Consider the following 26,092-nt stretch of genomic DNA (forward strand, 5'->3'; position numbering starts at 1 on the left):
CAGGTTAAAGTCCAACAGGTTTATTTGGAATCATAAGCTTTCGGAGCGCTGCTCCTTCATCAGATAAGTGCTGGCAACTCCACATCATAGTGTTAATGTAAATCGGCTTGTGACACGAACAAATAAACCTGACTGTGTTGCCTATTCTAAATGCACAGCTTCTGTTCCCCTTTTCCAAGTATTTTTGACATGTACACCACTGAATGTCTGAATGGCCGATGTATGTTCATTAATATGTTTGTCTATACTTCAGCTTATTGAAAGGGTTGGCATGGTTATGATGAGCAGAATGGCCTCCTGTACTGCATCATTCATTCCATTTGCAACACTATTACTGCACGTTAATCCGTTTGCACAAGCTTCAATGTCCATTTGTTTGCTTGAAATTATTAAATGGAATTTTAACATCAGAGGTCATAGTCTTTGTCTGTAAGTAAACCCTGTCGTCCGGCCTCAGTTAATGTTCCTCTTTTCTAAAACCCTGCAGGACCTTCTCCAAGTACCTTGAGGTTGGATACATCGACATCCTTCGGTGATGCACGTGAAGTCGTGGCGATCAAGGATTACTGCCCCACTAACTTTACCACACTCAAATTTAACAAGGGAGATCTTCTGTACGTCCTGGACACCTCTGGATCCGAATGGTGGTACGCCCACAACAACACTGAAATGGGTTACATTCCTGCCTCCTACGTCCAGCCCGTTGGCAGAGGTTCCTCCCTGCGGGATAGCGGAATGGTGGACAACATTGGGGACAGCTCCGACGAAGGTGCCAAAGAGATGGACTTACTTGGGGAGTGGGGGGATGTCTTTGAAAAGATGTCTACAAAAGCCCAACACAACAATCCATTTTTGAATGACTTTGCATCCTCCAATCCATTTCTGGATGGAAATGTACCGAGTCAACCGGCGGCTAAATCGGAGGTGGATCTACTTCTGTTCGACCCTGTAACACCATCTTTAACAGGCTCCAAGACATTAATAGCTAACAGTGTGAGTAATGGTGTTCTTGATGAAGCTCTGTTAACCAACTCAAAGGCTGACTTTGACCCACTCCTGAGCAGAAACAATCCTTTCTTCAGGAGCAAGCGATCGTACAGTATGTCGGAGCTTTCCGTCTTGCAAGCCAAGTCTGATGGAGCCCTGTCATCTGGGTTCTTCACCGGGATGCAGTCTCCAGATCCTGAACAATTCAAGAGCAGGGAGGACTTCCGGACAGCGTGGCTCAGCCACAGGAAAATGGCACGCTCGTGTCATGATCTAAACTCCCTGGGGCAAAATCCTGGCTGGGGACAGACCCAACCCGTGGAGACTAGCATTGCGTGTAAGCTGGACAGCGCAGGGGGGGCGGTTCAACTTCCAGACACCAATATCACCATTCACGTACCAGAAGGACATGTCTCTCCCGGAGAAACCCAGCAGATTGCGATGAAGGCCTTGCTGGACCCTCCCGTGGAGCTGAACAATGACAAATGTACGACTGTTAGCCCGGTGGTTGAGATCAAATTAAGCAACATGGAGGTCAAGACGTTCTTGACTTTGGAAATGAAGATTTCTGCGGAGTTGAAGGATGATGTGTCTAGCAGGAAAGATGCTGAGATAACGTGTCTGTGCAGCGACAGCAAAGATGGACCCTTTTCTCCAATGCCTCAGGTCTATCACTATGGCGATACTGTACAGGTACAGCTGGACAACCTGGAGCCTTGCATGTATGCTGTGGTGGTGTCCCGGGCCCGAACTCTGCAATATCCTCACACGGTGTGGGATTGTATTAACAAGAATGTCACAGTTGGTGTTTATGGACCCAAGCATATCCATCCTTCATTTAAGGCGGTGGTAGCTGTTTTTGGGCATAACTGTGCACCCAAGTCGTTGCTGGTCAGTGAGGTGGGCCGCGAGGTCTTGACCGCCCCGCCTGTGGCTTTGCAGCTGTGGGGTAAGCACCAGTTTGTGTTGGCCAAGCCTCAGGACCTGAAGATCAGCATCCATCCCAATATCTCCAACTACGAGATCAAGCCCTCTGACCAAGTTAAGGTTGTCCGTGGATTTCAGGTGAAGCTGGGGAAGGTCAGCCGCCTCATCTTTCCCATCCACTCGCGCGTCCCGGACGAGCTTTCCGACTTCACGCTGAGGATCCAGGTGAAGAACGAGCAGGAGGTGATGATTACGCAGTTCTGTGTGAGGACTCCACAGCCGCCCCCGAAATCTGGGACACGTAACAGCGGGCAGAGGAGGTTCTTGAAGAAGAAGGAAGTCGGCAAGATTGTTCTCTCGCCCTTGGCTGTCACCAGCAAATACCCTACCTTTCAGGACCGCCGTGTCCACAACCTCAAGTATGGCAAACTGCTGAAGACTGTCGTGAGGCAGAACAAAAACTATTATCTCTTAGAGTACAAAAAGGGAGATATCATTGCACTGCTGAGCGAAGAGAAGATTAAGTTGAAAGGGCAGCTGAGAACTAAGGAATGGTACACTGGCTACTACCAGGGCAAAATTGGGCTTGTGCATGCCAAAAACGTACTGGTGGTTGGAAAGATCAAGCCCAGCTTCTTCCTTGGGCCTGATCTCACCACCTCAGCACTCTTGGATCAGATTCTGCGCCCCAGCAAGTTCCTGACCTACATCTACGCCTCTGTAAGGATGACGCTGATGGAAAACATCAGCAGCTGGAGAGCCTTTGCGGACGCCCTGGGTTATAAAAACATGCCGCTCATACACTTCTGCCGGACAGAGATAGACAGTGAGCCGGAACGCGTGGCGTCTGTGCTCGAGAAACTCAAGGAGGACTGCAATGATTCCGAGAACAAGGAGAAGAAGTCTTTTCAGAAGGAGCTGATGGCCGTGAGTACCCACTGATAGAGATTGCATTATCTTCAATTGCTAAGTGGCACATTTGGATTTGCAGTGTGCTGGCATCTCAAAGTTGCTGTGTATAGGCCCGACCTCCTTCATGGGTCCAAGTCACCTGGTGTAGGACGAGAGACGAAACTTTCTAACCTGCCCAGATATAAATTGTGCTTTGCAGTACAGCTTTGCTGTAGTTTATGACCAACACCTGGCTTTAATAAGCTCGACGGCAAGAGATGTGTTCTCTCTCCTCTTTTGTTAGTAATCAGACCTACCGCAGTATATCTCAGAGCAGGAGTAACCTGTGTATTGCTAATAAAACTGTGCAGTAGCGGACCCAGGGTCAGGTTGACAGATGAATGGGCTTGCGAGTCTTGCCAAAAAAACCTGTTTTCCTCCCTTTAAGTTTGGCCTTGGATTGCATAATGCGACGCAGGTGTCAAACCAGTCAGGGATGTGAAGAATCGCGAATGGACGTGTGTATCTACCAGCGCACTAGTCCAACAAACTGTAGAGTGTTTTCTTTTTAATTACTTTAGATTTCTTAGTTAACTAAAAGTAAAATTTGAGAGGCAGTTCCTGAAATTATATCTTATTGTGAAAGAACCCTAATGGGACCACTCCTTTAAATAGTCTGAAATTATTCTGTTATAATTAGGCCTCAACTGGAATATTTGATTTATTATTGTCACATATATTGGGATACAGTGAAAAGTATTGTTTCTTGCGCGCTATACAAACAAAGCATACCGTTCATAGAGAAAGAAAGGAGAGAGTGCAAAATGTAGTGTTACAGTCATAGCTAGGGTGTAGAGAAAGATCAACTTAATGCTAGGTAAGTCCATTCAAAAGTCTGATGGCAGCAGGGAAGAAGCTGTTCTTGAGTCGGTTGGTACGTGACCTCAGACTTTTGTATCATTTTCCTGATGGAAGAAGGTGGAAGAGAGAATGGCCGGAGTGGTTGGGGCCCTTGATTATGCACTTCTCCGAGGCAGGGGGCAGGGTAGACAGAGTCAATGGGTGGAAGACTGGTTGGCATGATGGACTATGCTTCATTCACAACCCTTTGTAGTTTCTTGCAGTCTTGGACAGAGCAGGAGCCAGACCAAGCTGCGATACAACCAGGGAGGATGTGCTTTCTATGGTGCATCTGGAAAAAGTTGGTGAGAGCTGTAGCTGACATGCCAAATTTCCTTAGTCTTCTGAGAAAGTAGAGCGTTGGTGGGCTTTCTTAACTATAGTGTGGACAATTCATGGCATCACTTCAGGGAAGATTTTAAATTTCTTAGGAAGGGAACGAGGCAGTTGACCAGAATGTTGCCATGTTACTTCAGTTAGAAAGATTTGGGCTGTTATTCTTGGAACATGGACGGTTAAGAGGTAACAAAAACAAAAAAATGCCGGAAAATCTCAGCAGGTCTGACAGCATCTGTGGAGAGAGAATAGAGCCAACGTTTCCAGTCTGGATGACCCTTCATCAGAGGGTTAAGAGGTGACTGAGTAGAGGAAAGATGGTGAGAAATTAAGAAAAACTATTCCCTCTGGTGTCAATAACCAAAGGCTACAGATTCAAAATTATTGGGTTAAGATCACAAGGGAGATGTTTTCAATTGAGTCGTCAGGATCTGGAACATTCTTCCTAAAAAAAGGTGAGGTAAGCTGATGATTTTAAAAATGAGTTGGAGAGTTACTCGAGGGAGAGGGACTTAACCAAAGTGGCAGTGTGGGTCTAACCAAGGCTGTTCTTTCATAAGAACAAAAGAACTAGGAGCAGGAGTAGGCCATCTGGCCCCTCGAGCCTGCTCCGCCATTCAGTAAGATCATGACTGATCTTTTTGTGGACTCAGCTCCACTTACCTGCCCGCTCACCATAACCCTTAATTCCTTTCTGTTCAAAAATTTATCTATCCTTGCCTTAAAAACGTCAAATGAGGTAGCCTCAACTGCTTCACTGGGCAGGGAATTCCACAGATTCCCAACCTTTTGGGTGCAGAAGTTCCTCCTCAACTCAGTCCTAAATCTGCTTCCCCTTATTTTGAGGCCATGCCCCCGCGTTCTAGTTCTAGTTTCACCCGCCAGTGGAAACAACTTCCCTGCTTCTATCTTATCTATTCCCTTTATAATCTTATATGCTTCCATAAGATCTCCCCTCATTCTACTGAGTTCCAATGAATATAGCCCCAGCTTACTCAGCCTCTCCTCATAAGTCAACCCTCTCAACTCCAGAATCAACCGAGTGAATCTCCTCTGCACCTCCTCGAGTGCCAGTATATCCCTTCTCAAGTAAGGAGACCAAAACTGTACACAGTACTCCAGGTACTGTCAAAGCGAGAGTTACAGCCAGAGTGGGTCAAATGGACACCTTGTGTTCTGGAAGATTCTATTCTGTGGGGACCCGTCAGAACAGTGGCTGTTCAAGAGGTTGAGTGTCTCCAATCCCCTCGGGTTGAAATAGATTGTGTCTTTGTGTTCCTGTAGATAGCCTCAACACTCACATCCAAAGTCAACTTGGTGTTAACTGAAGAGTCCAATATAGGGATATAGGCAGCATTTTCTTTCAGAAGTGATCTGTTGGAATCATGTAAGATCCCGAAAGGTCTTTGATAGGGAGGATGTGGAGAGGATGTTCCCTCTTGCGGGAGAATCTAGAACTAAGGGGTCACTGCTTAAAAATGAGGGGTCATCCATTTAAAATGGAGATCAGGTGGAATTTTCCCCCTGAAGGTTGCGAGTCTTTGGAGCTCTCTCCCTGAAAAGCTGGTGAATATTTTGAAGTGGAGATGCCGGCGTTGGACTGGAATAAACACAGTAAGAGTTTTAACAACACCAGGTTAAAGTCCAACAGGTTTATTTGGTAGCAAATGCCATTTTGCTACCAAATAAACCTGTTGGACTTTAACCTGGTGTTGTTAAAACTCTTAGAATATTTTGAAGGCAGAGATGGATGGATTGTTGGCGAGGAAGGGGATGATGGGTTACCAGGGGTAGGGGGGAAACTGGTTACTATCAGATCAGCTATGATCTCATTAAATGGCAGAGCACTTAATGAATTGCCTATTCCAGCCCCATGTTCATATGTTCATAGAATAATAGAATGGTTACAACGTAAGGCCGTTTATCCCAATATTTCTACACTGGCTCTCTCCTTAGAATGACGAAACAGACTCCAGCGACTCAGTGACCACCTCCTGTCCCTGTATTTGTACCTGATGCATCCACTAGCCAAAACACTTCTAGTTTCTAATGGCCTGTTGGACAGATACTTGGTTTCTCCATAAAGAACAGGAAGATTTGATTCTCATTTGACCCAGGTTGAGGGAGGTGATGGCCCAGCAGTGTTATCACGAGACTATTAATCCAGAAACTCAGCTGATGTTTTGGGGACCCGGGTTCAAATCCTGCCAAAGGTGGAATTTGAATTCAGTAAAAAACACCTGGAATTAAGGATCCACTGATGACCATGAAACCAGTGTCGATTGTCGGAAAAAACCATCTGGTTCACTAACGCCCTTTAGGTAAGGAAATCTGCTGTCCTTACCTGATCTGGCCTACATGTGACTCCAGAGCCACAGCAATGTGGTTGACTCTCAACTGCCCTCCAAGGGAAATTAGGGATGGGCAATAAATGCTGGCCAGCCAGCGACGCCCATGTCCCACAAAATGAATTTTTAAAAGTAGATCATCTCTGCTATGGCTGTGATAGAAGGGCCTCAGTGCCCTGGGAGCGGGGGTGGAGGGCAGTGAGGGGTGGGGGGCGTAGGGTAAAAAACAGGGCAGTAGACACATGGGAACGCCACCACCTTCAAGTTCCTCTCTAAGCCGCACACCATCCTGACTTGGAAATATGCCGGTTGTTCCCTCACTGTCGCTGGGTCAAAATCCTGGAAAACACTCCCTAACGGCATTTTGGGTGTGCCTACACCACAGCGACTGTAGCAGTTCAAGAAGATGCCTCACCATCTCCACCTCAAGAGAAATTAGGAGTGGACAATCAGCAATGCCCACATCTTACCAATCAATAAAGAGAAAAGGGAATTAAGCTATGATGGGGTAAGACTTGACTGGGATGTATCTACTTTAAAAGTAGACACCTGAAAGCTACACCAGATTAAATGTTGAACTGCAAAGACATTGCAACAAGGAGTCGGGCTGTTTGACTCCATCAGTCCTTATTGGCATTTATTCTCCATGTGGACTATACAGACTAACCTCTTTGTACATCTTGTTGTGACCTTTACTTCAATTGCTAATTTTGGTATAGTATACAGTGACAAAGGCTGAACCCACGTTTCTATAGCACGTGAGTTTTGGGTTAATGTCAAGATGCTTCATATTGAAAGGTGTTCCGACATTGCTAATATTCCACTGTTTCTCCTAAGCCCCATATACACTGCATTTCCATTGTTTTGCTGCAATACAGTGCAAGGACTGGCGATGGCCTAGTGGTATTATTGCTAGATTATTAATCCAGAAACTCCGCTAATGTTCTGGGAACACGGGTTTGAATCCCGCCATGGCAGATGGTGGAATTTCAATTCAAAAAAAAATCTGGAATTAAAAGTAGAGTTTAAAAAAAAAGTAAAGTTTATTTATTAGTCACAAGTAAGGTTTACATTAACACTGCAATGAGGTTAGTGTGAAGTTAAGGATCCACTGATGACTGTGAAATCATTGTCAATTGTTGGAAAACCCCATCTGGGTCACTAATGTCCTTTAGAGAAGGAAATCTGCCGTCCTTACCCGGTCTGGCCTACATGTGACTCCAGAGCCACAGCAATGTGGTTGACTCTCAACTACCCTGGAGCAACTAGGGATGGGCAATAAATACTGGCCAACCAGCGACGCCCATATCCCACGAATGAATAAAAAAAGGACCTTATTGCTCACAGAAGCATGGTGTTGGGGACCAGGCCCATGTGTTCACTGAGAGTGGTGCCTTTAACTTGAGCATTGAGGTATTTATATAAAGGGCTGTGGCAGTAGGAAGGAGGAATCCATACTGGACTTCTGCAAAATAAAAGCACTTAAAAAGCGATCAACATGTGACAGACTTCAGTGGAAAGATTAGGCAAAAGCCTTGGTATTATTAGTACTGTAGCGCACACATTCATCCTCTCCAGCTGCATTGGAGAAAGATAAAGAAGTGCCAGGGACCCGGGTTCGAGTCCAATCATGGGTCACTGTCTGTGTGGAGGCTGCACGTTCTCCCCATGTCTGCGTGGGTTTCCTCCGGGTGCTCCAGTTTCCTCCCACAATCCAAAGATGTACAGGTTAGGTGGATTGGCCATGCTAAATTGCCCCTTCGTGTTGGGGGCAAGGGAAATTGCATGGGGTTACAGGGATAGTTCCTGGGTGGGATTGTGGTCAGTGCAGGCTCGATGGGCTGAATGGCCTCTTTCTGCACTGTAGGGATTCTATGATTCTATTTTACGAATTGCCTCATTCAGAGTGGATTGGGGAGAGATTGTTCTTGATTTGTGTGGCCACTGCTTTCCTCTGCCAGCTGAAATGATGGCAGACAGAAACATGACTAGGACAGCAATGCCAGGAGACCTGTTAATCAGTTGTTGAACTAAAATTGGAGCAATGATTGAGAAATGGCGACATGATGGAGTGGGGATGTGTGTGTGGGGTCATTCTGATAGAACATGTCGAATCGCTTGTATTTAACCGTGGAATAGTGCGGAACAGAAGGATTCCATCAAGCTCTTTCAAGAAGCAATCCAGTTAGTCCCATTCCCTCCTGGACTTTTCCCATATTTCAGCAACCTTTTCTCTTCAGTATTTGTCCCATTCCCTCTTGAAGGCAATCTGTATCCACCGCCCTATCAGACAGCATGTTCCAAATCCTAACCACTCATTGCATTTAGATTAAGTTTACCTTCTGGTTCTTTTTTCATTCACCTGAAATCTCTGCCACCTGGTTATCAGTGCTAAAACCACTGGGAACAATTTCTCTTCACTTAATGTTATCTGAACCCTTTGACTTTTTAAACACCTTGGTCAAATTTCCTCCTAACCTACCGTGAATCACAAAGAAAGCTTTGAGCACACGACTGACCACATCTTAGTGCATTTAACTGTGGTCTGTTAACCTGGAAAATATTAATCTCTCACTGATAAAGGAGCAGCGCTCCACAAGCTCGTGATTCCAGATAAACCTGTTGGACTTTAACCTGGTTTTGTGAGACTTCTTACTGTGCCCACCCCAGTCCAACGCCGGCATCTCCACATTATTGCCAAAATATGTAGGTTCGAGTGGATTTCTCCTTAGTGTCCAAAGATGTGTACGTTAGGTGGGTTGGCCATGCTAAATTGCCCCTTAGTGTCCAAAGGTGTGTAGGTTAGGTGGATTAGTGGGGTAAATGTGTGGGGTTACATTGATAGGATGGGAGCGGTCCTGGGTAAGATGTTCTGTCGGAGGGTTGGCACAGACTCGATGGGCTGAATGACCTCCTGCACTACAGGGATTCGATGATCTCAGGGCTGTGCTCCTCCCATACTTAATTTATCACTTCTCTGCCATTGGGTCAAAATCCTGGAACTCCCTTCCTTAACAGCGCTGTTTAAAAAATTGCTAAGGGTTTCCTGACTCTTGTTATGAAAAACAAGCTGGGAGTTCTTTCAGCTGCTTGATCCAACAAATTCTTCCATTTGTTTCGATGCTGCCTGTGTCGACCTCATTTATTAATAAAACTGGAGATGTATTTTTAAACTCGGGATAGGATCCGCCAGTGTGAGCCTTCCACCAGTTTGGAACATTGGGATTTTCCGTGTCATTTCCCAGTGCACACTTTGAAGAATGGAAAGGTTTAGATGATCTTCACCGACTGTTTCAGACCTGAATGGGAATGGAGAACTTGTCTGTTGGATAAGAAAAATGGTTCCATGTCCATCTCGAATTGGGGCGGCCTCTTGTTAATTCAAGCCATGAAAATTCACCTCTGCACTACTCAGTGACTGGTGCCTAAAATCTCTCACCCGCCACACTGGCTCGTTAGCCGTGCTAACACATGTTGAAGGTAGAATTCAACACATCCTTAAAAAGAAGAAATTCACATTAGTGCACATCTTAAAAGCTGGGAGACTTCTTTTAAATTACTCAGTCGTGTAATCTAAAATGAAGTGGAATTGACAGTTTCTGACTCAGAAACTCTACCGTCTGTTCAACTTAATTACAATTGCAGTATTTCAGCCAGTGTTCAGTTCTTGGTGTGGAAATTCCTGCTTTCTCTGCTGTTTGTAATTTGTTATTCTGGGATTGAATTGGTTCTTGCTATCTGCACATGGCAGGTCGAATCGGGTTAGAGCGTGACATTCACACAGACACCAAAAAGTCTTGTTGTTGAAATAGGTGGTAATCTGACCTCCCCATCAAAGTGTGGTGAAGTCAAATGTGAACCTGCTACTGTCTACGCTTCCCGCTGCCTCGGCAAAGCAGACAGTATAATTAAGGACCTCACACACCCCGGACATTCTCTCTTCCACCACCTTCCATCGGGAAAAAGATACAAAAGTCTGAAGTCACGTACCAACCGACTCAAGAACAGCTTCTTCCCTGCTGCTGTCAGACTTTTGAATGGACCTACCTCGCATTAAGCTGATCTTTCTCTACACCCTAACGCTGACTGTAGCACTACATTCTGCACTCTCTCCTTCTCTATGAATGGTATGCTTTGTCAGTATAGCGCGCCAGAAACAATACTTTTCAGTGTATACTAATACATGTGACAATAAATCAAATCAAAAGTAAACAGAGGTTTGCAGTCCCTGGCAAATCCAACAATGTGTAGGTTAGGTGGATTGGCCATGCTAAATTGTCCCTTAGGGTCCAAAGATGTGTAGGTTAGGGGGATTGGTGAGATAAATGTGTGGGGTTATGGGGATAAGGCAGGGGGTGTGCCGGGGAAGATGCCCAATTGGAGAGTCGGTGCAGACTCGATGGGCCGAATGGCCTCTTTCTGCACTGTAGGGCTTCTTCGATTCTATGAAATCTTCTATTTTTAATCACTGTCTGAAAATCTCTAACAAAAATTCAATAGACTGTTGTTAAATTCGGACTCCAGGATCCATGAATAAAAATGTGGAATGTAAATAAGAGGAAACAGTTAGGTGGCTTTAATGTTTCAGTGTTCAGACCTGTCCAAAGACAGGTGCTTCAGTGTTCCTGCTGCAGATGGCAGAGAGTTTTGATTTAATGCTTTCAATTGATGAGAAACAGTTGTTGGTAAGTAAATCTGCTGAAGACTAACTCATGTTGTTGGCATTTGTACAGATGTCAGCCTTGACTCAGTGGCAGGTTTGGATGTTATGGATTAAAACCCAACTTTCTGAGACTTGAGCAAATAATCCGGTGTGGCACTTGTGTACGGTACTGAAGGACTGCCACACTGTCAAAGGTGCCACCTTTTGTCTGAGATGTCAAACCTCAGGGATGTAAGAGTTCCCATGGTACTATGTGGAAAGAGTGCGGGGTTTTGAGGATGTGGTGTGTCAGGGCTCTCCCAATGCCCCTCAACTAACATTAAACACATGAACTGGGATTCTCAGACCTCACCTGCGGCTGGGATTCTCCAGTCCGGCTGCTGCCGAAGGAGCTTTGAGTGAGCACCAAAATCTCCGTTCTCACTGACAATGGTAGCGGGGTGAATAAGATCAGAGAATCTGGCCATTATCTGGTTATTTATCTGACCACTGTTTGTGGGAGTTTGTTATACACCAGTTGGATGCTGCTATATCTCTCGACGTTACAAACAGTGACCACAGTACAAATGTACTTGCTTTGGTTGTACAATGCTTGAGGGGATGTCCTCCTCCCTGTTGTACAAGCATTGTACAACCAAAGCAAGTACACAAGCGGTTGTGAAAGGTGCTATAGAAATGCAAGTCTCTTGTTAATGGAGAGGTCAGCCAGTACAACACACCCCTGTTATCAGATCGAATTGTGACTGCTCCGACTGGAGGAACTGTTGCGGCAAAACCATCAGTCTGATCTTCAAGTTTTATCTCTCATCCACACAGCTCACTCCCAAACAGCAGCCCTTTCGATTGGCCGAATTGGAGGGAAAGAAACCAAAGTTCACTCTCTCTCTCTCTCTCTCTCTCCATTTGTCAGCAGGGCTAATGACAACAAAGGAAATATGTTGTTTTCAAGGAATTTGTGGCTTTGTTCTGGACAGGATGTGCCGTCTTCATTAATCACGTTTTAAAACTGCAGAAAGTATTATTATTTGGCACAGCAAGGGAGGAGAAACAGTTACCAATACTTTAAAGTTTGAAGTTCATTTATTAGTGTCACCAGTAGGCTTACATTAACACTGCAATGGATTTGATTTGATTTATTACTATCACGTATTGGGATACAGTGAAAAGTATTTTTTCTTGCGTGCTATACAGACAAAGCAGTTCATAGAGAAGGAAATGAGAGAGTGCAGAATGTAGTGTTACTGTCATAGCTGGGGTGCAGAGAAAGATCAACTTAATGCGAGGTAGGTCCATTCAAAAGTCTGATGGCAGCAGGGAGGAAGCTGTTCTTGAGCCAGTTGGTACGTGACCTCAGACTTGTATCTTTTGCCAGACGGAAGAAGGTGGAAGAGAGAATGTCCGTAAATATCTGTGAAAATCCCCGAGTCGCTACAATCCGGTGCCTGTTCGGGTAACGCTGAGGAAGAATTTAGCATGGCCGATGCACCTAACCAGCATGTCTTTTGGACTGTGGGAGGAAACCGGAGCACCCGGAGGAAACCCACGCAGACGTGGCGAGAACGTACAGACTCCACACAGACAGTGACCCATGCCAGGAATCGAACCCAGGTCCCTGGCGCTGTGAGGCAGCGATGCTACATGTGAAGTGTGGCATGTACTGACTCTAAACTTGGGGGGATATGTTCCAGTGCGTAGTTCAAGTTGTCTTTGTGCCTCCACAGTACTGTGATGTTTCCACATGTGGCCACTGGCAACATCCAGATGTTTTATTTTCTCAATGCTAATGGCTCTACATTAGAGAAACTTCATAAACTCTAGATATAGGGATAGGAGTAAGGGGTAGGCCATTCAATCCCTCATGCATATGGCATGCTTGCCTTTATAGGACGGGGCATAGAGTATAAAAGTTGGGGTCTGATGTTGCAGATGTATAGAACGCTGGTTCGGTCGCATCTGGAATACTGCGTCCAGTTCTGGTCGCCACACTACCAGAAGGACGTGGAGGCTTTGGAGAGAGTACAGAGGAGGTTTACCAGGATGTTGCGAGAGGAGTCATGAGGAGAGGTTGGGTAAACTGGGGTTGTTCTCCCTGGAAAGATGGAGGATGAGGGGTGACCTAATAGAGGTGTATAAAATTATGAAAGGCATAGATAGGGTGAATGGTGGGGAGCTTTTTCCCAGATCGGTGGTGACGTTCACAAGGGGTCATAGGTTCAAGGTGAGGGGGGGAAGTTTAACACGGATATCAGAAGGACGTATTTTACACAGAGGGTGGTGGGGGCCTGGAATGCGCTGCCGGGCAAGGTGGTGGAGGCGGGCACACTGGGAATGTTTAAGACTTATCTAGATAGCCACATGAATGGAATGGGAATGGAGGGATACAAAAGAATGGTCTAGTTTGGACCAGGGAGCGGCGCGGGCTTGGAGGGCTGAAGGGCCTGTTCCTGTGCTGTATTGTTCTTTGTTCTTTGCTTGCTGCAGCATTCAGGAGAATCATGGCTGATCTTTAACCTCCACTTTCCCATCCCATCCCCTTAGTATTCAAAGATCTATTGATTTTGTCTGGAACATACGTGATGACTGAGCATCCACAGCAACTTTCACTCACCACGAAGTGAAGAAAGTTCTCCCCTCTGTCCTAAATGGCTTGTGCTCAGACCGTGGGCCTCCGTTTCTAGATTCCCTAGTTAGGGGGAACATCCTCTCCACAACTTCCCCATCTCTTTGCAATGAGGTCAACACTTATTCTCCCAAACTCGAGGGCATATAGATCTGGTGCACTCTGGTCATGATGTGGAGATGCAGGCGTTGGACTGGGGTAAACACAGTAAGAAGTTTAACAACACCAGGTTAAAGTCCAACAGGTTTATTTGGTAGCAAAAGCCACGCAAGCTTTCGGAGCTGCAAGCCCCTTCTTCAGGTGAGTGGGAATTCTGTTCACAAACAGGGCATATAAAGACACAAACTCAATTTACATGAATAATGGTTGGAATGCGAATACTTACAACTAATCAAGTCTTTAAGAAACAAAACAATGTGAGTGGAGAGAGCATCAAGACAGGCTAAAAAGATGTGTATTGTCTCCAGACAAGACAGCCAGTGAAACTCTGTGGGGGTTACAGATAGTGTGACATGAACCCAATATCCCAGTTGAGGCCGTCCTCGTGTGTGCGGAACTTGGCTATCAGTTTCTGCTCAGCGACTCTGCGCCGTCGTGTGTCGCGAAGGCCGCCTTGGAGAACGCTTACCCGAATATCAGAGGCCGAATGCCCGTGACCGCTGAAGTGCTCCCCAACAGGAAGAGAACAGTCTTGCCTGCTGATTGTCGAGTGGTGTTCATTCATCCGTTGTCGCAGCGTCTGCATAGTTTCCCCAATGTACCATGCCTCGGGACATCCTTTCTTGAGCGTATCAGGTAGACAACGTTGGCCGAGTTGCAAGAGTATGTACCGTGTACCTGGTGGATGGTGTTCTCACGTGAGATGATGGCATCTGTGTCGATGATCCGGCACCAGGCCCCTTGTTGTATCATTTGCAAACTTCTTCATCAAGTCCCTCACACCTGAATAGAAATCATTAACATAAACTATAAAAGAACAAGGAACTGAATACTGAACCCTGGTGAATGCCAGCGGTAACAACCTTCCAGTCACACAATCTGGTGGTACAAATGATACAACAAGGGGCCTCCGAAAGCTTGTGTGGCTTTTGCTACCAAATAAACCTGTTGCACTCTAGTCATCCCAGGAATCGTTCCAGTGAATCTTTGTTGCATTTCCTCTGTATAGCCTCCCCGAGCTGGTCCAGAATTCCCCATAATGGCAAGAGTGGCAATGTGCGCTGCTAGTTCTGCCCCCTATAGCCTCCTTTGTATTGTCCTGTGTCTCAAAGGATTTTCCCAAGGTTTTGGACAAGGTTAAATCAACAAAGTAAAAAACAAAGCCCTTGCAATTTAAGATGACATGAATCCAGAATTGGCTTCCTGGCAAGAGTTAGTGTTGAGGATTGTGTGACTGGAAGGTTGTTACCGCTGGCATTCACCAGGGTTCAGTATTCAGTTCCTTGTTCTTTTATAGTTTATGTTAATGATTTCTATTCAGGTGTGAGGGACTTGATGAAGAAGTTTGCAAATGATACAACAAGGGGCCTGGTGGTTGATGGTGAGGGTGAAAGCCTTTGGGCTGGAGGAAGATATAGAAGCGCTGGTCAGGAATGTGCAAAATGGAACTCAATCTGGAAAAGTTTAAGGTCATACCTGTTAGGATGTGCATCAAGGTAAGGGAATACTCGGTAAGCGGGTGGGTACTGAGTATGTGGGGGAATGTCCACAGACCCTAGCAGGGTAGATTGCTGAGGTGCTTAAGAAGGTGTAGGATCCATTCATTCCTTAGAATAGATGTAGGCAGCACTTAGTACGAATTTAAGGTGATTTTCTTTATTGAATAAAACTTAAAATTAACATTACAGAAGCGAAGAAAGGATTACTGGAGAGAGAGAGAGAGAGAGACCAGCAAAAGCCAGTCCCCCCGCAAACCTCACACTGGGCCGAACTAACTAAACAGATAACTGTTACTACAATATATGAATTCTTATCTGTGTTATTGAAATTTCTGGGCACACACAGTCTCTAACTTTCATAAACAATTGGCAGCTGTGTGGCCGTGAAAGCTTCTGTTTTGGCTTATGCGAAAGCCTCGCTTGCAAGATTACTTTCAAAGAATGTAGTCAATTTCTAATCCCAGAATTCCCAGCTGAGTCGAAAATGTGGCTAAGTTAGCTTTAAAGCTTAGCATAGTTAGTTGCATAGGCAGGAATACCTGAAAATGAAGTCTTGTAACTGAAGCAAACCCTACAAAGGATCCCACAGAAGGCACATGGTGAGCTTTTGTTGGCCAAGGCACAGGATATAAAAGCAAGAGGATTATGCTCAAACTGTATACAGCACTAGTTAGACCACAGCTAGAATATTGTATACAGTTTTGGCCACTACATTATAGTAAGAGTTTTAACAACACCAAGTTAAAGTCCAGCAGGTTTATTTGTTAGCAAATGCCATTAGCTTTCGGAGCGCTGCTCCTTCATCAGATGGAGTGGATATTTGATGAAGGAGCAGCGCTCCGAAAGCTAATGGCATTTGCTACCAAATAAACCTGTTGGACTTTAACCTGGTGTTGTTAAAACTCTTACTGTGTTTACCCCAGTCCAACGCCGGCATCTCCACATCATCACTACATTATAGGACAGGTGCAGTTGTGCAGAAGAGGGTGCAGAGCAGAGTCACGAGGAAGGTGCAAGATTGGTGAATTTTAGACACGAGGGAAAAATTGGATAGACTGGGGTTGTTTTCCTTGGAACAGAGGAGACCAAGGGGGGGAGTGGCTTGATCAAGGTGTATAAAATTGAGTGCCCGAGAAAGTCTATAGATATTATCTGTTTATCTTAGCAAGCAGAGGAGTGAAAAACCAGTGAGCATTGATTTTAAAATAGTTTGTGAGAGGATTCAAGGTGGGTGGAGCAAAAACAGATGGTGGCAGGGATCTGGTACTCAGTAATAAGAGCAAATTCCTGTGGATGCTGGAATCTGAAACCAAAAGAGGTAATCTCGAAACGTCAGCTCTTTTCTCTCCTTACAGATGTTGCCAGACCTGCTGAGATTTTCCAGCATTTTCTCTTTTCTCCTTTTGGTATCTGGTGCTCAGCGCCTGAGAGGGCAGTAAAGTAGTAAACCTGTTATGTATGTTGGGGGCATGCCCCTTGAAGAGAACGGGTCAGGTGACCCGGGCCTCTGGTCAGTCTTATGCTGACTGTGCTAGGATATAGACGTATTAATAATCAGTCCCACTTAGTTTACTACCACTAACCTCATGGTGTTTTATTAGTCTCAGTCGCAGACCACATACATAACAAAACCCTCATCACATTTAAACAGTCTTTGAACATGTACTGGTGGGAGACATGATATTCTGGGCTATGAATCTAGTGCAGGAAGCTGGGCTTAGCCTACTGGACTGAGTGGCCTCCTGTGTTAATATTCCGTGATTGTATGCATTGCTGTGAGCAATTCTGCGTCAGTACAGAGAGCGACCAGTGTCAACCACAATCCATACATTGAATAGAACAATTTCATATCTCAATATGTAAATTGGAGAAAGTATGGGAGTGGAAAATATGAGCAGCTGTTAGGGGTGGCATGGTGGTTAGCACTATCAGTTTCTGCTGATAGCCAAGTTCCGCACACATGAGGACAGCCTAAACCGGGATGTTGGATTTATGTCACATTATCAGTAACCCCCACAGCTTGCCTCCTGGACTTGCGGGCTGTCCTGTCTGGAGACAATACACATCTCTTTAACCTGTGCTTAATGCTCCCTCCACCCACATTGTCTGTATCTTTAAGATCTGGTTGGCTGTAGGGATTCGCATTCTAATCAGTATTCTGTAACTTGATTTTTGTGTCTCTGTGCCCTGTTTGAGAGCACATTTCCACTCCATCTGATGAAGGAGCAGCGCTCCGAAAGCTAATGGTATTTGCTACCAAATAAACCTGTTGGACTTTAACCTGGTGTTGTTAAAACTCTTACTTATGGGGATAGGGCCAGGTGGGATTGTAATCAGTGCAGTCTTGATGGGCTGAATGGCCTCCTTCTGCACTGTAGGATTCTATGAAATGATCCCACACGGCCTTTTCATAAACCTCAGCTCAGATTGTCTGTGCTGTGAACTCCTTTCAGATGCTGCAGTCTCAGTGATAAATCACGGATATTATCAGAGCTATTAGGCTACTCTAATTTGGGCCTTTGCAGTTGCAGCTGGTGAAATGTGTTCTTGTCATCTCAAATCAACGCACGCACCTTATTCCCTTCAAACAAAGTGCTGACCACTTTGATGCTTGTTTTTGTTGCAGAGGCATTGTTTGTGCCAAAATTAATTTTCACCATTGTTGGGTGCACCGTCCGTTCATTGTGTGGTTAAGGTCAAGATCAGGAAGAGACAATATGTACAACAAATAACAACTGTGACTTCTAATAGACTGAGATTCTAACATTTAAGGAATGCCGGAGGTAAACGAGGAGACGTGTCCTTTCTCTGTCGAGTGTGAATGTTTTGAGTAGCGACCTTGAGGCAATCGCACAGTTGCCAGACTACCTACCCAACATTTTATTTCCCAGGCCTTGTGAAAAAACAAGCATTCGTCTGGAATGTCATAGTTGCCGTTGATTTTAATTGGTGGAGCTATGAAAATTAATTAGTGTTCTGACGTGGGTGATAGCAGCACAGTCGAGGGAATAACTAACAATGGTTTGTCACCAACACTGTAATTCCCCTGAATAATAGTGCGTGCCATAGATGGCACTTCAGGGCTGCTAGAAACTCAAAAGTTAAAACATTGCATCTAGTTAATCAGCGCGATGACTGCTTATCGAGCCATATGTTCAAATCATCTCGTTTGGACACTTTGTGTGTTCTCCATCTGTCAGCTGCCGAAACAGTTTAAGTTCTACCGCGTTGATGTCAGATGCACCAATTCAGCTTTCTAATGTGTCCATGTCTTGTTAACTGTTTTGCTGCTTTATCCATTTTAATCTGTTCTGAAGCAGCCTGGAGGGATAGGTTTCCAGCAGAACCCTGCAGCACGGTGGCACAGTGGTTAGCACTGCTGCCTCACAGCGCCAGGGACCCAGGTTCGATTCCCGGCTTGGGTCACTGTCTGTGTGGAGTTTGCACATTCTCCCTGTGTCTGCGTGGGTTTCCTCCGGGTGCTCCGGTTTCCTCCCACAGTCTGAAAGACGTGCTGGTTAGGGTGCATTGACCTGAACAGGCGCCGGAGTGTGGCGACGAGGGGAATTTCACAGTAACTTCATTGCAGTGTTAATGTAAACCTTATTGTGACTAATAAATAAACTTTAACTTTTCCCCCAGCATCATTGGCCGCCCTCTCCCCCAGGCCCTGGCAGTGAACCGTTCTTATTTGTGTCAGTGACAGAGAACTTCAAAGATGACAATCGGTGGGGGGGGGGGGGATTTGCCACAAAAAGACTGCTCCCCGGATTCCTCCGGCCCAAAGTTCTAGAAATAAGAACTGGTGAGCAAGGGGCGGCACGGTGGCACAGTGGCTAGCACTGCTGCCTCACAACGCCAGGGGCCCGGGTTCAATTCCCGGCTTGGGTCACTGTCTGTGCGAAGTTTGCACGTTCTCCCCGTGTCTGCGTGGGTTTCTTCTGGGTGCTCCGGTTTCCCCCCACAGTCCAAAGACGTGCAGGTTCGGTGGATTGATCATGCTAAATAGCCCCTGAGTGTCAGGGGGACTAGCTAGGGTAAATGCACAGGGATAGGGCCTGAGTGGAATTGTGGTCGGTGCAGACTCGATGGGCCGAATGGCCGCCTCCTGCACTGTAGGATTCTATGGTTACAAATTGCTCTTTTTGTGATGAGCGGGATGGTCAGATCAGGAGAGGGAGGCCACCTGTGTGGGGCGGTTTGTACGGACGGTACAGTTGCCCCAAGATAAGTTAGCCGTAACAGTGACCTCTTTGAAACAGTCTCTACAATATGTCTTCAAATCTATCGAAGGCTTTTCTGCTGATATGAGCTAATAAGATGGCCATTTTCACACAGCAAGATCCCAAATGTTACAGTAAATGAATGGCTACTTAATCTTAAATATTAGACACAAAAGACCCCAGGGCCATCCGTTTCATCATCTTCCATTCTCATCACAGCAGGGTGCAATGACAATTAAATTGTTAACTAAATATATCACCATAACCTCCATTAATTAGTCCACAACACGTACAAACATGAATGAAAAATGTAACACAACCACCAGTCCAAAGATGTGCTGGTTAGGTGGATTGGCCTTGCTAAATTGACCCTCGTGTCAGGGGATTAGCAGGGTAAATATGTGGGTTAAAGGGATAGGGCCTGGGTGGGATTGTGGTCACTTGATGGGCCGAATAGCCTCCTTCTGCACTGTAGGGATTCTATGATCCTATAAGAATTGTATCCAGAATATTATTCTATGATTCCTGGGGAAGGAATTTTGGTCTTGATATGGAGGAATCTATAGCTCCTTGCCTCGAGCACTGGGATCTTTTAATGTCGGCTGAAATAGATGGACACACCCTTGGATTGATGTCTCATTCAGAGGAAGGTGCTTCTGGCAATGCAGCACCCTCTCGTGAGAATTGTAATAGAGTGTCAGCCAACTGGATGGGGTTAGAACCAAAGCAGTTCAAACTCTTGGGCTGGGAAAACTATCACTTCATCTCCAAGAAGTGTAACACAGCCCCGTTGCGTCGTCATTCGGTAGGTTTGAGAGCAATGTCTCAAACTTGTGCTGAAGGATATTAAAACCAGTGCTTATGCCACTTCAGCTCTGAGGCTTACTGCATGGGTCAGTACCATGTGTGACTCCTTTTCAGCAATTATACACATGGTAAATATTGATCGAGAGCACATTGGAAGGGGAGCAGTGCGAGCTGCTGTTTGGAATCGGATTGATGATTAGTCTGGATGTAAATATGGATGGGAAATGAGGGCAGTTTAAAGATTCTGGAATGCTTCGTTGTATCATTGGATCAGACACAAGTTCTGACTATAAGGGGTCCTGTGACAAATTCTTTTCCTACATGTAGGGGAACCCCAGCAATGTGTGAATAAAGTTGAGCTACCTCTTCCTCCCCAGCAGGTCTGATGCATAACCAACATGCAAGCCAGCAATAAACTACCAGCGCATTTACAGACTGGTTCAACCCAAAATCTAGGACGGGGACCTGCATCCAGCTTAACATACGAGTGCCACCCCTCACTGTAACAGGCCGTACCGCCCCTCACTGTAACAGGCCATGCCGCCCCTCACTGTAACAGGCCGTACCGCCCCTCACTGTAACAGGCCATGCCGCCCCTCACTATAACAGGCCATATCGCCCCTCACTATAACAGGCCGTACCGCCCCTCACTATAACAGGCCATACCGCCCCTCACTATAACAGGCCATACCGCCCCTCACTATAACAGGCCATACCGCCCCTCACTATAACAGGCCATATCGCCCCTCACTATAACAGGCCATACCGCCCCTCACTATAACAGGCCATACCGCCCCTCACTATAACAGGCCATACCGCCCCTCACTATAACAGGCCATACCGCCCCTCACTATAACAGGCCATACCGCCCCTCACTATAACAGGCCATACCGCCCCTCACTATAACAGGCCGTACCGCCCCTCACTATAACAGGCCATACCGCCCCTCACTATAACAGGCCGTACCGCCCCTCACTATAACAGGCCATACCGCCCCTCACTATAACAGGCCATATCGCCCCTCACTATAACAGGCCATATCGCCCCTCACTATAACAGGCCATACCGCCCCTCACTATAACAGGCCATACCGCCTCTCACTATAACAGGCCATACCGCCCCTCACTATAACAGGCCATACCGCCCCTCACTATAACAGGCCATACCGCCCCTCACTATAACAGGCCATACCGCCCCTCACTATAACAGGCCGTACCGCCCCTCACTATAACAGGCCATACCGCCCCTCACTATAACAGGCCATACCGCCCCTCACTATAACAGGCCGTACCGCCCCTCACTATAACAGGCCGTACCGCCCCTCACTATAACAGGCCATACCGCCCCTCACTATAACAGGCCATACCGCCCCTCACTGTAACAGGCCATACCGCCCCTCACTATAACAGGCCATACCGCCCCTCACTATAACAGGCCATACCGCCCCTCACTATAACAGGCCATACCGCCCCTCACTGTAACAGGCCATACCGCCCCTCACTATAACAGGCCATACCGCCCCTCACTATAACAGGCCATACCGCCCCTCACTATAACAGGCCATACCGCCCCTCACTGTAACAGGCCATACCGCCCCTCACTATAACAGGCCATACCGCCTCTCACTATAACAGGCCGTACCGCCCCTCACTATAACAGGCCATACCGCCTCTCACTATAACAGGCCGTACCGCCCCTCACTATAACAGGCCGTACCGCCCCTCACTATAACAGGCCGTACCGCCCCTCACTATAACAGGCCGTACCGCCTCTCACTATAACAGGCCATACCGCCCCTCACTATAACAGGCCATACCGCCCCTCACTATAACAGGCCATACCGCCTCTCACTATAACAGGCCGTACCGACCCTCACTATAACAGGCCGTACCGACCCTCACTATAACAGGCCGTACCGCCCCTCACTATAACAGGCCGTACCGACCCTCACTGTAACAGGCCGTACCGCCCCTCACTGTAACAGGCCGTACCACCCCTCACTATAACAGGCCGTACCGCCCCTCACTATAACAGGCCGTACCGACCCTCACTGTAACAGGCCATACCACCCCCTGGCCACGGGGCTGTCTGTCTGAGGCAGGTTGCATTTTGTTGAAGACTTTCCGCTCTGACGAACAGGGATGATGGAAAGCAGAGATTGTAATTATCAGATATATGTCGCGCATTAGGATGCTGCGAATATATAATCGTACCCTGTCAGAATGCAGCCACAAAAGATATTTTATCCTTTTGGCTGACTGGCTATTTGCAACTGTGTTTAACTGCTGGAAGAGAGACAGATTTGAACCCATTGGCCTTTTATGAGTTGCCCACTGCGTATGGGGACCTCGCTGTGTAACATCGCCCACCAAACAGGGGTTGGTTATATTTCAAACATTTACCTCTGAGCTGCACTGAATTGTAGCTAGCATCTTCTGGAAGCACAAAAATCACCAAACTTTCTGTCCTGGCCGCTGCAGCTCTGTCATAAAAACACAATTGGGTGAGTGTTAATTTTTATTCTGCAGTTTTGTTTTACACAGTGTTTACACTGTGTTTGACACAGTCTCTGCCTCCATGCTGATTCTGCCCTGCCTCATCTCCAGCTCTCTTCAACTTGCCTCAATTTGCCTCAGGGACTGAGGGGGCAGAACAGCTCAAACCGGTTTGTCTCCACTCTTTACGTGTACACCATACTCTCTCTCTGTCACCACGGAACGAAACTACAGAGGCCTCTAGAGAAGCGCACAGCTGACGTGTCTGTGTTAAGGCCTGGCTGTCGTAATTGTTTGTGTTGACAAAGCGGGGGGAACTGAATGAATGGATGTATTATCTCCTCTGAATTACTCAGTGACATTTCAGTATTAATCTACCCCGCGAGCTTCCTCATTGTAGCTTTCTTCACTTTGATCTCATGTTTGCAACATTTTTAAACATTTTTTGGAAGAATTATTTGATCAACGTTCCATGTCAGCTTGCCATTCATAGAATCTACAATGCAGAAGGAGGCCATTTGGCCCATCGAGCCTGCACCGACTCCAGGACAACAATCCCACCCAGGCCCAATTCCATCACCCCAAGTATTTACCCTGCTAATCCCCTTAACCCACACATCTTTGGACACTGAGGGGCAAATTAACATGGCTAATCCACCTAACCAGCACATCTTTCGGACTGCGGGAGGAAACTGGAGCACCCGGAGGAAATCCACGCAGATACAGGGAGAACGTGCAGACTCCGCACAGGCAGTGACCCAAGGACGGAATTGAACCCGGGTCCCTGGTGCTGTGAGGCAGCAGTGCTAACCACTGTACCCACCATGCCACCCAAAACTGTTGACTCTTACACTAAAATGAGCTGCTTGGACCGATCTTCGTTATAGAATCATAGAACCCTACAGTGCAGAAGGAGGCCATTTGGCCCATTGAGTCTGCACCAACCACAATCCCACCCAGACCCTAAACCCATAGCCCCATGTATTTACCCTAGCTAGTCCCCATGACACTAAGGGTCAATTTAGCATGGCCAATGCACCCTAACCAGCACATCTTTCAAGTGTGGGAGGAAGCCGGAGCATCCGGAGGAAACCCACGCAGACACGGGGAGAATGTGCAAACTCCACACAGACAGTGGCCCAATCTGGGAATCGAACCCGGGTCCCTGGCGCTGTGAGGCAGCAGTGCTAACCACTGTGCCACCGTGGCCAATCTTCTCTATTGGGTAGTATTTACAACTCATACACTCACCACCCCAGACAAGCAGAACAAACCACTTTCTCCACGGGCATTTCAGCATCGTCATAAGCAAAACAGAATCGTGAAGTCATTCTGACACAGAAGAAAGCCATTCAGCCCATCGAGCCCAGGGCAGCCCTTTGTAGAACAATCCAGCCCGTCTTGTTTCCCTGCATGGTGGCACAGTGGTTAGCACTGCTGCCTCACAGCGCCAGGGGCCCAGGTTCAATTCCTGGCTTGGGTCACTGTCTGAGCAGAGTCTGCACATTCTCCCTGTGTCTGCGTGGGTTTCCTCCGGGTGCTCCGGTTTCCTCCCACGCTCCAATGATGTGCTGGTTAGGTGGATTGGCCATGATAAATTGCCCCTTAGTGTCAGGGGGATTAGTGGATAAAATACTTGGGGCCATGGGGATAGGGCCTGGGTGGGATTGTGGTCGGTGCAGGCTTGATGGGCCGAATGGCCTCTTTCTGCCCTGTAGGATTCTATGACCTATCCTGCATGTTTAATTTGCTCAAGTGCCCCAGTTCGAAATCATCAACCATTTCCACACTATCGTGGTTAATAGGATGAACTAGCCATAATGGACAGACCTTTGAGTCGCTCAACAAGCAGAAATGCAAGTGATTGTAAAGTTTTGCCCTTTGTTGTGTTTGTGATCCTGCAGTGATTGCTCTGTCACTTTGCACAGACGAGTAAGTAAGGTTGGGTCTGATTGGGAGGACCACATTGAACAAGTGGTGCCTTGCGCTTTGCATTTGATTGTGTGAATGTATTTCTGACTATTATTTGGAGTGTGAGTTGGGTCGGCAGAGTAAGCAGATTGCTCAGGCACACTTAGCCTGTGTCAGTTGGCTCAGCTGTGGCCCATTTGGTGGAACGCTCACTTCTGTGTCACAAGCTTTCAGCTTCAAGACCCCCTCTCCAGGGTTTGGCCGTATAAATCCGGGCTGGTGTTCCAGCGCAGTACCGAGGGAATACTGCAGTGCTGGCAGAGCTGTCTTTCCGGTGAGATGAGGCCCCACCTGCCTGCTCAGGTGGATCCCATGTCACCATCTCCAAAAAGACCAGGGGAGTTCTCCACGCTGCTCTGATCTGGGTCGTTATCGCATTGCTGTGTGTGGGATCTTGCTGTGCACAAATTGGCTGTTCTCTTTTCCCTTATTACTGAGGTGACCGCACTTCCAAAATAATTCAGTAGCAGCAAAGCGCTTGCTTTCTTTGTTACATGAGATCACTGTTTGTTGGGCGCGTGTCCAAAGGTCCCTGAGGCAGCAGAACAGGTAAGTGAGGTGGTTAAGAAGGCATATGGGGATACTTGCTTTTATTAGCTAGGGAGTAGAATATAAAAGCGTTAGGTTATGATGGGGTTGTATAAGATGCTGGTTAGGCCACAGCTAGAATACTGTGTGCAGTTCTGGTCGCCACACTATAGGAAGGAAGCGATTGCACTAGAGAGGGTGCAGAGGAGATTCACCAGGATGCGATCTGGACTGGAACGTTACAGCTATGAAGAGAGGCTGGTTAGGCTGGGGTTGTTTTTCTGGGAGCAGAGAAGGCTGAAGGGGGGACCTGATCAAGGTGTACAAAATGATGAGGGACATGGGGTAGATGGAGAGGAACATTTCTCCTTACTAGAGGGGTCAATAACCAAGGGCATGGGTTTAAGGGAAAGGGCAGGAGATTTGGAGGGGATTTGAGGAAAAACCTTTTCACCCAGAGGGTGGTGGGAGTCTGGAACTCGCTGCCTGAAGGAGTGGTGAGATGGAAACCCCTCACAACATTTAAGAAGTATTTAGATGAGCACTTGAAACGCCCTAGCATACAAGGCTACAGAGCGAGTGCTGACAATGGGATTAGAAAAGATAGGAGCTTGGTGACCACATGAAGACGATGGGCTGAAGGGCCTCTTTATGTGCTGTGAAGCTCTGAGTGGGACGAGCTGGATTGTTCTTGGAATGAGTCAGCACAGACTCGATAGGTCAAGTGGCCTCCTGTAT

The 26,092-nt window shown here is 46.8% G+C and overlaps 1 protein-coding gene across 1 annotated transcript in view; it reads left to right on the forward strand.

Annotated features, from left to right (window-relative positions):
* sh3bp4a (SH3-domain binding protein 4a) overlaps positions 1-26,092 on the forward strand; it is a 79,789-nt gene that overhangs the window by 37,343 nt on the left and 16,354 nt on the right. The window contains exon 3 of the mRNA XM_078206103.1: positions 488-2,841. Within this exon, the coding sequence (XP_078062229.1) occupies positions 488-2,841 (2,354 nt within the window). The remainder of the gene's footprint in view (positions 1-487; positions 2,842-26,092) is intronic.

Source organism: Mustelus asterias, unplaced genomic scaffold (assembly GCF_964213995.1).
Source record: "Mustelus asterias unplaced genomic scaffold, sMusAst1.hap1.1 HAP1_SCAFFOLD_1276, whole genome shotgun sequence".
NCBI classification, from domain to species: Eukaryota; Metazoa; Chordata; class Chondrichthyes; order Carcharhiniformes; family Triakidae; genus Mustelus; species Mustelus asterias.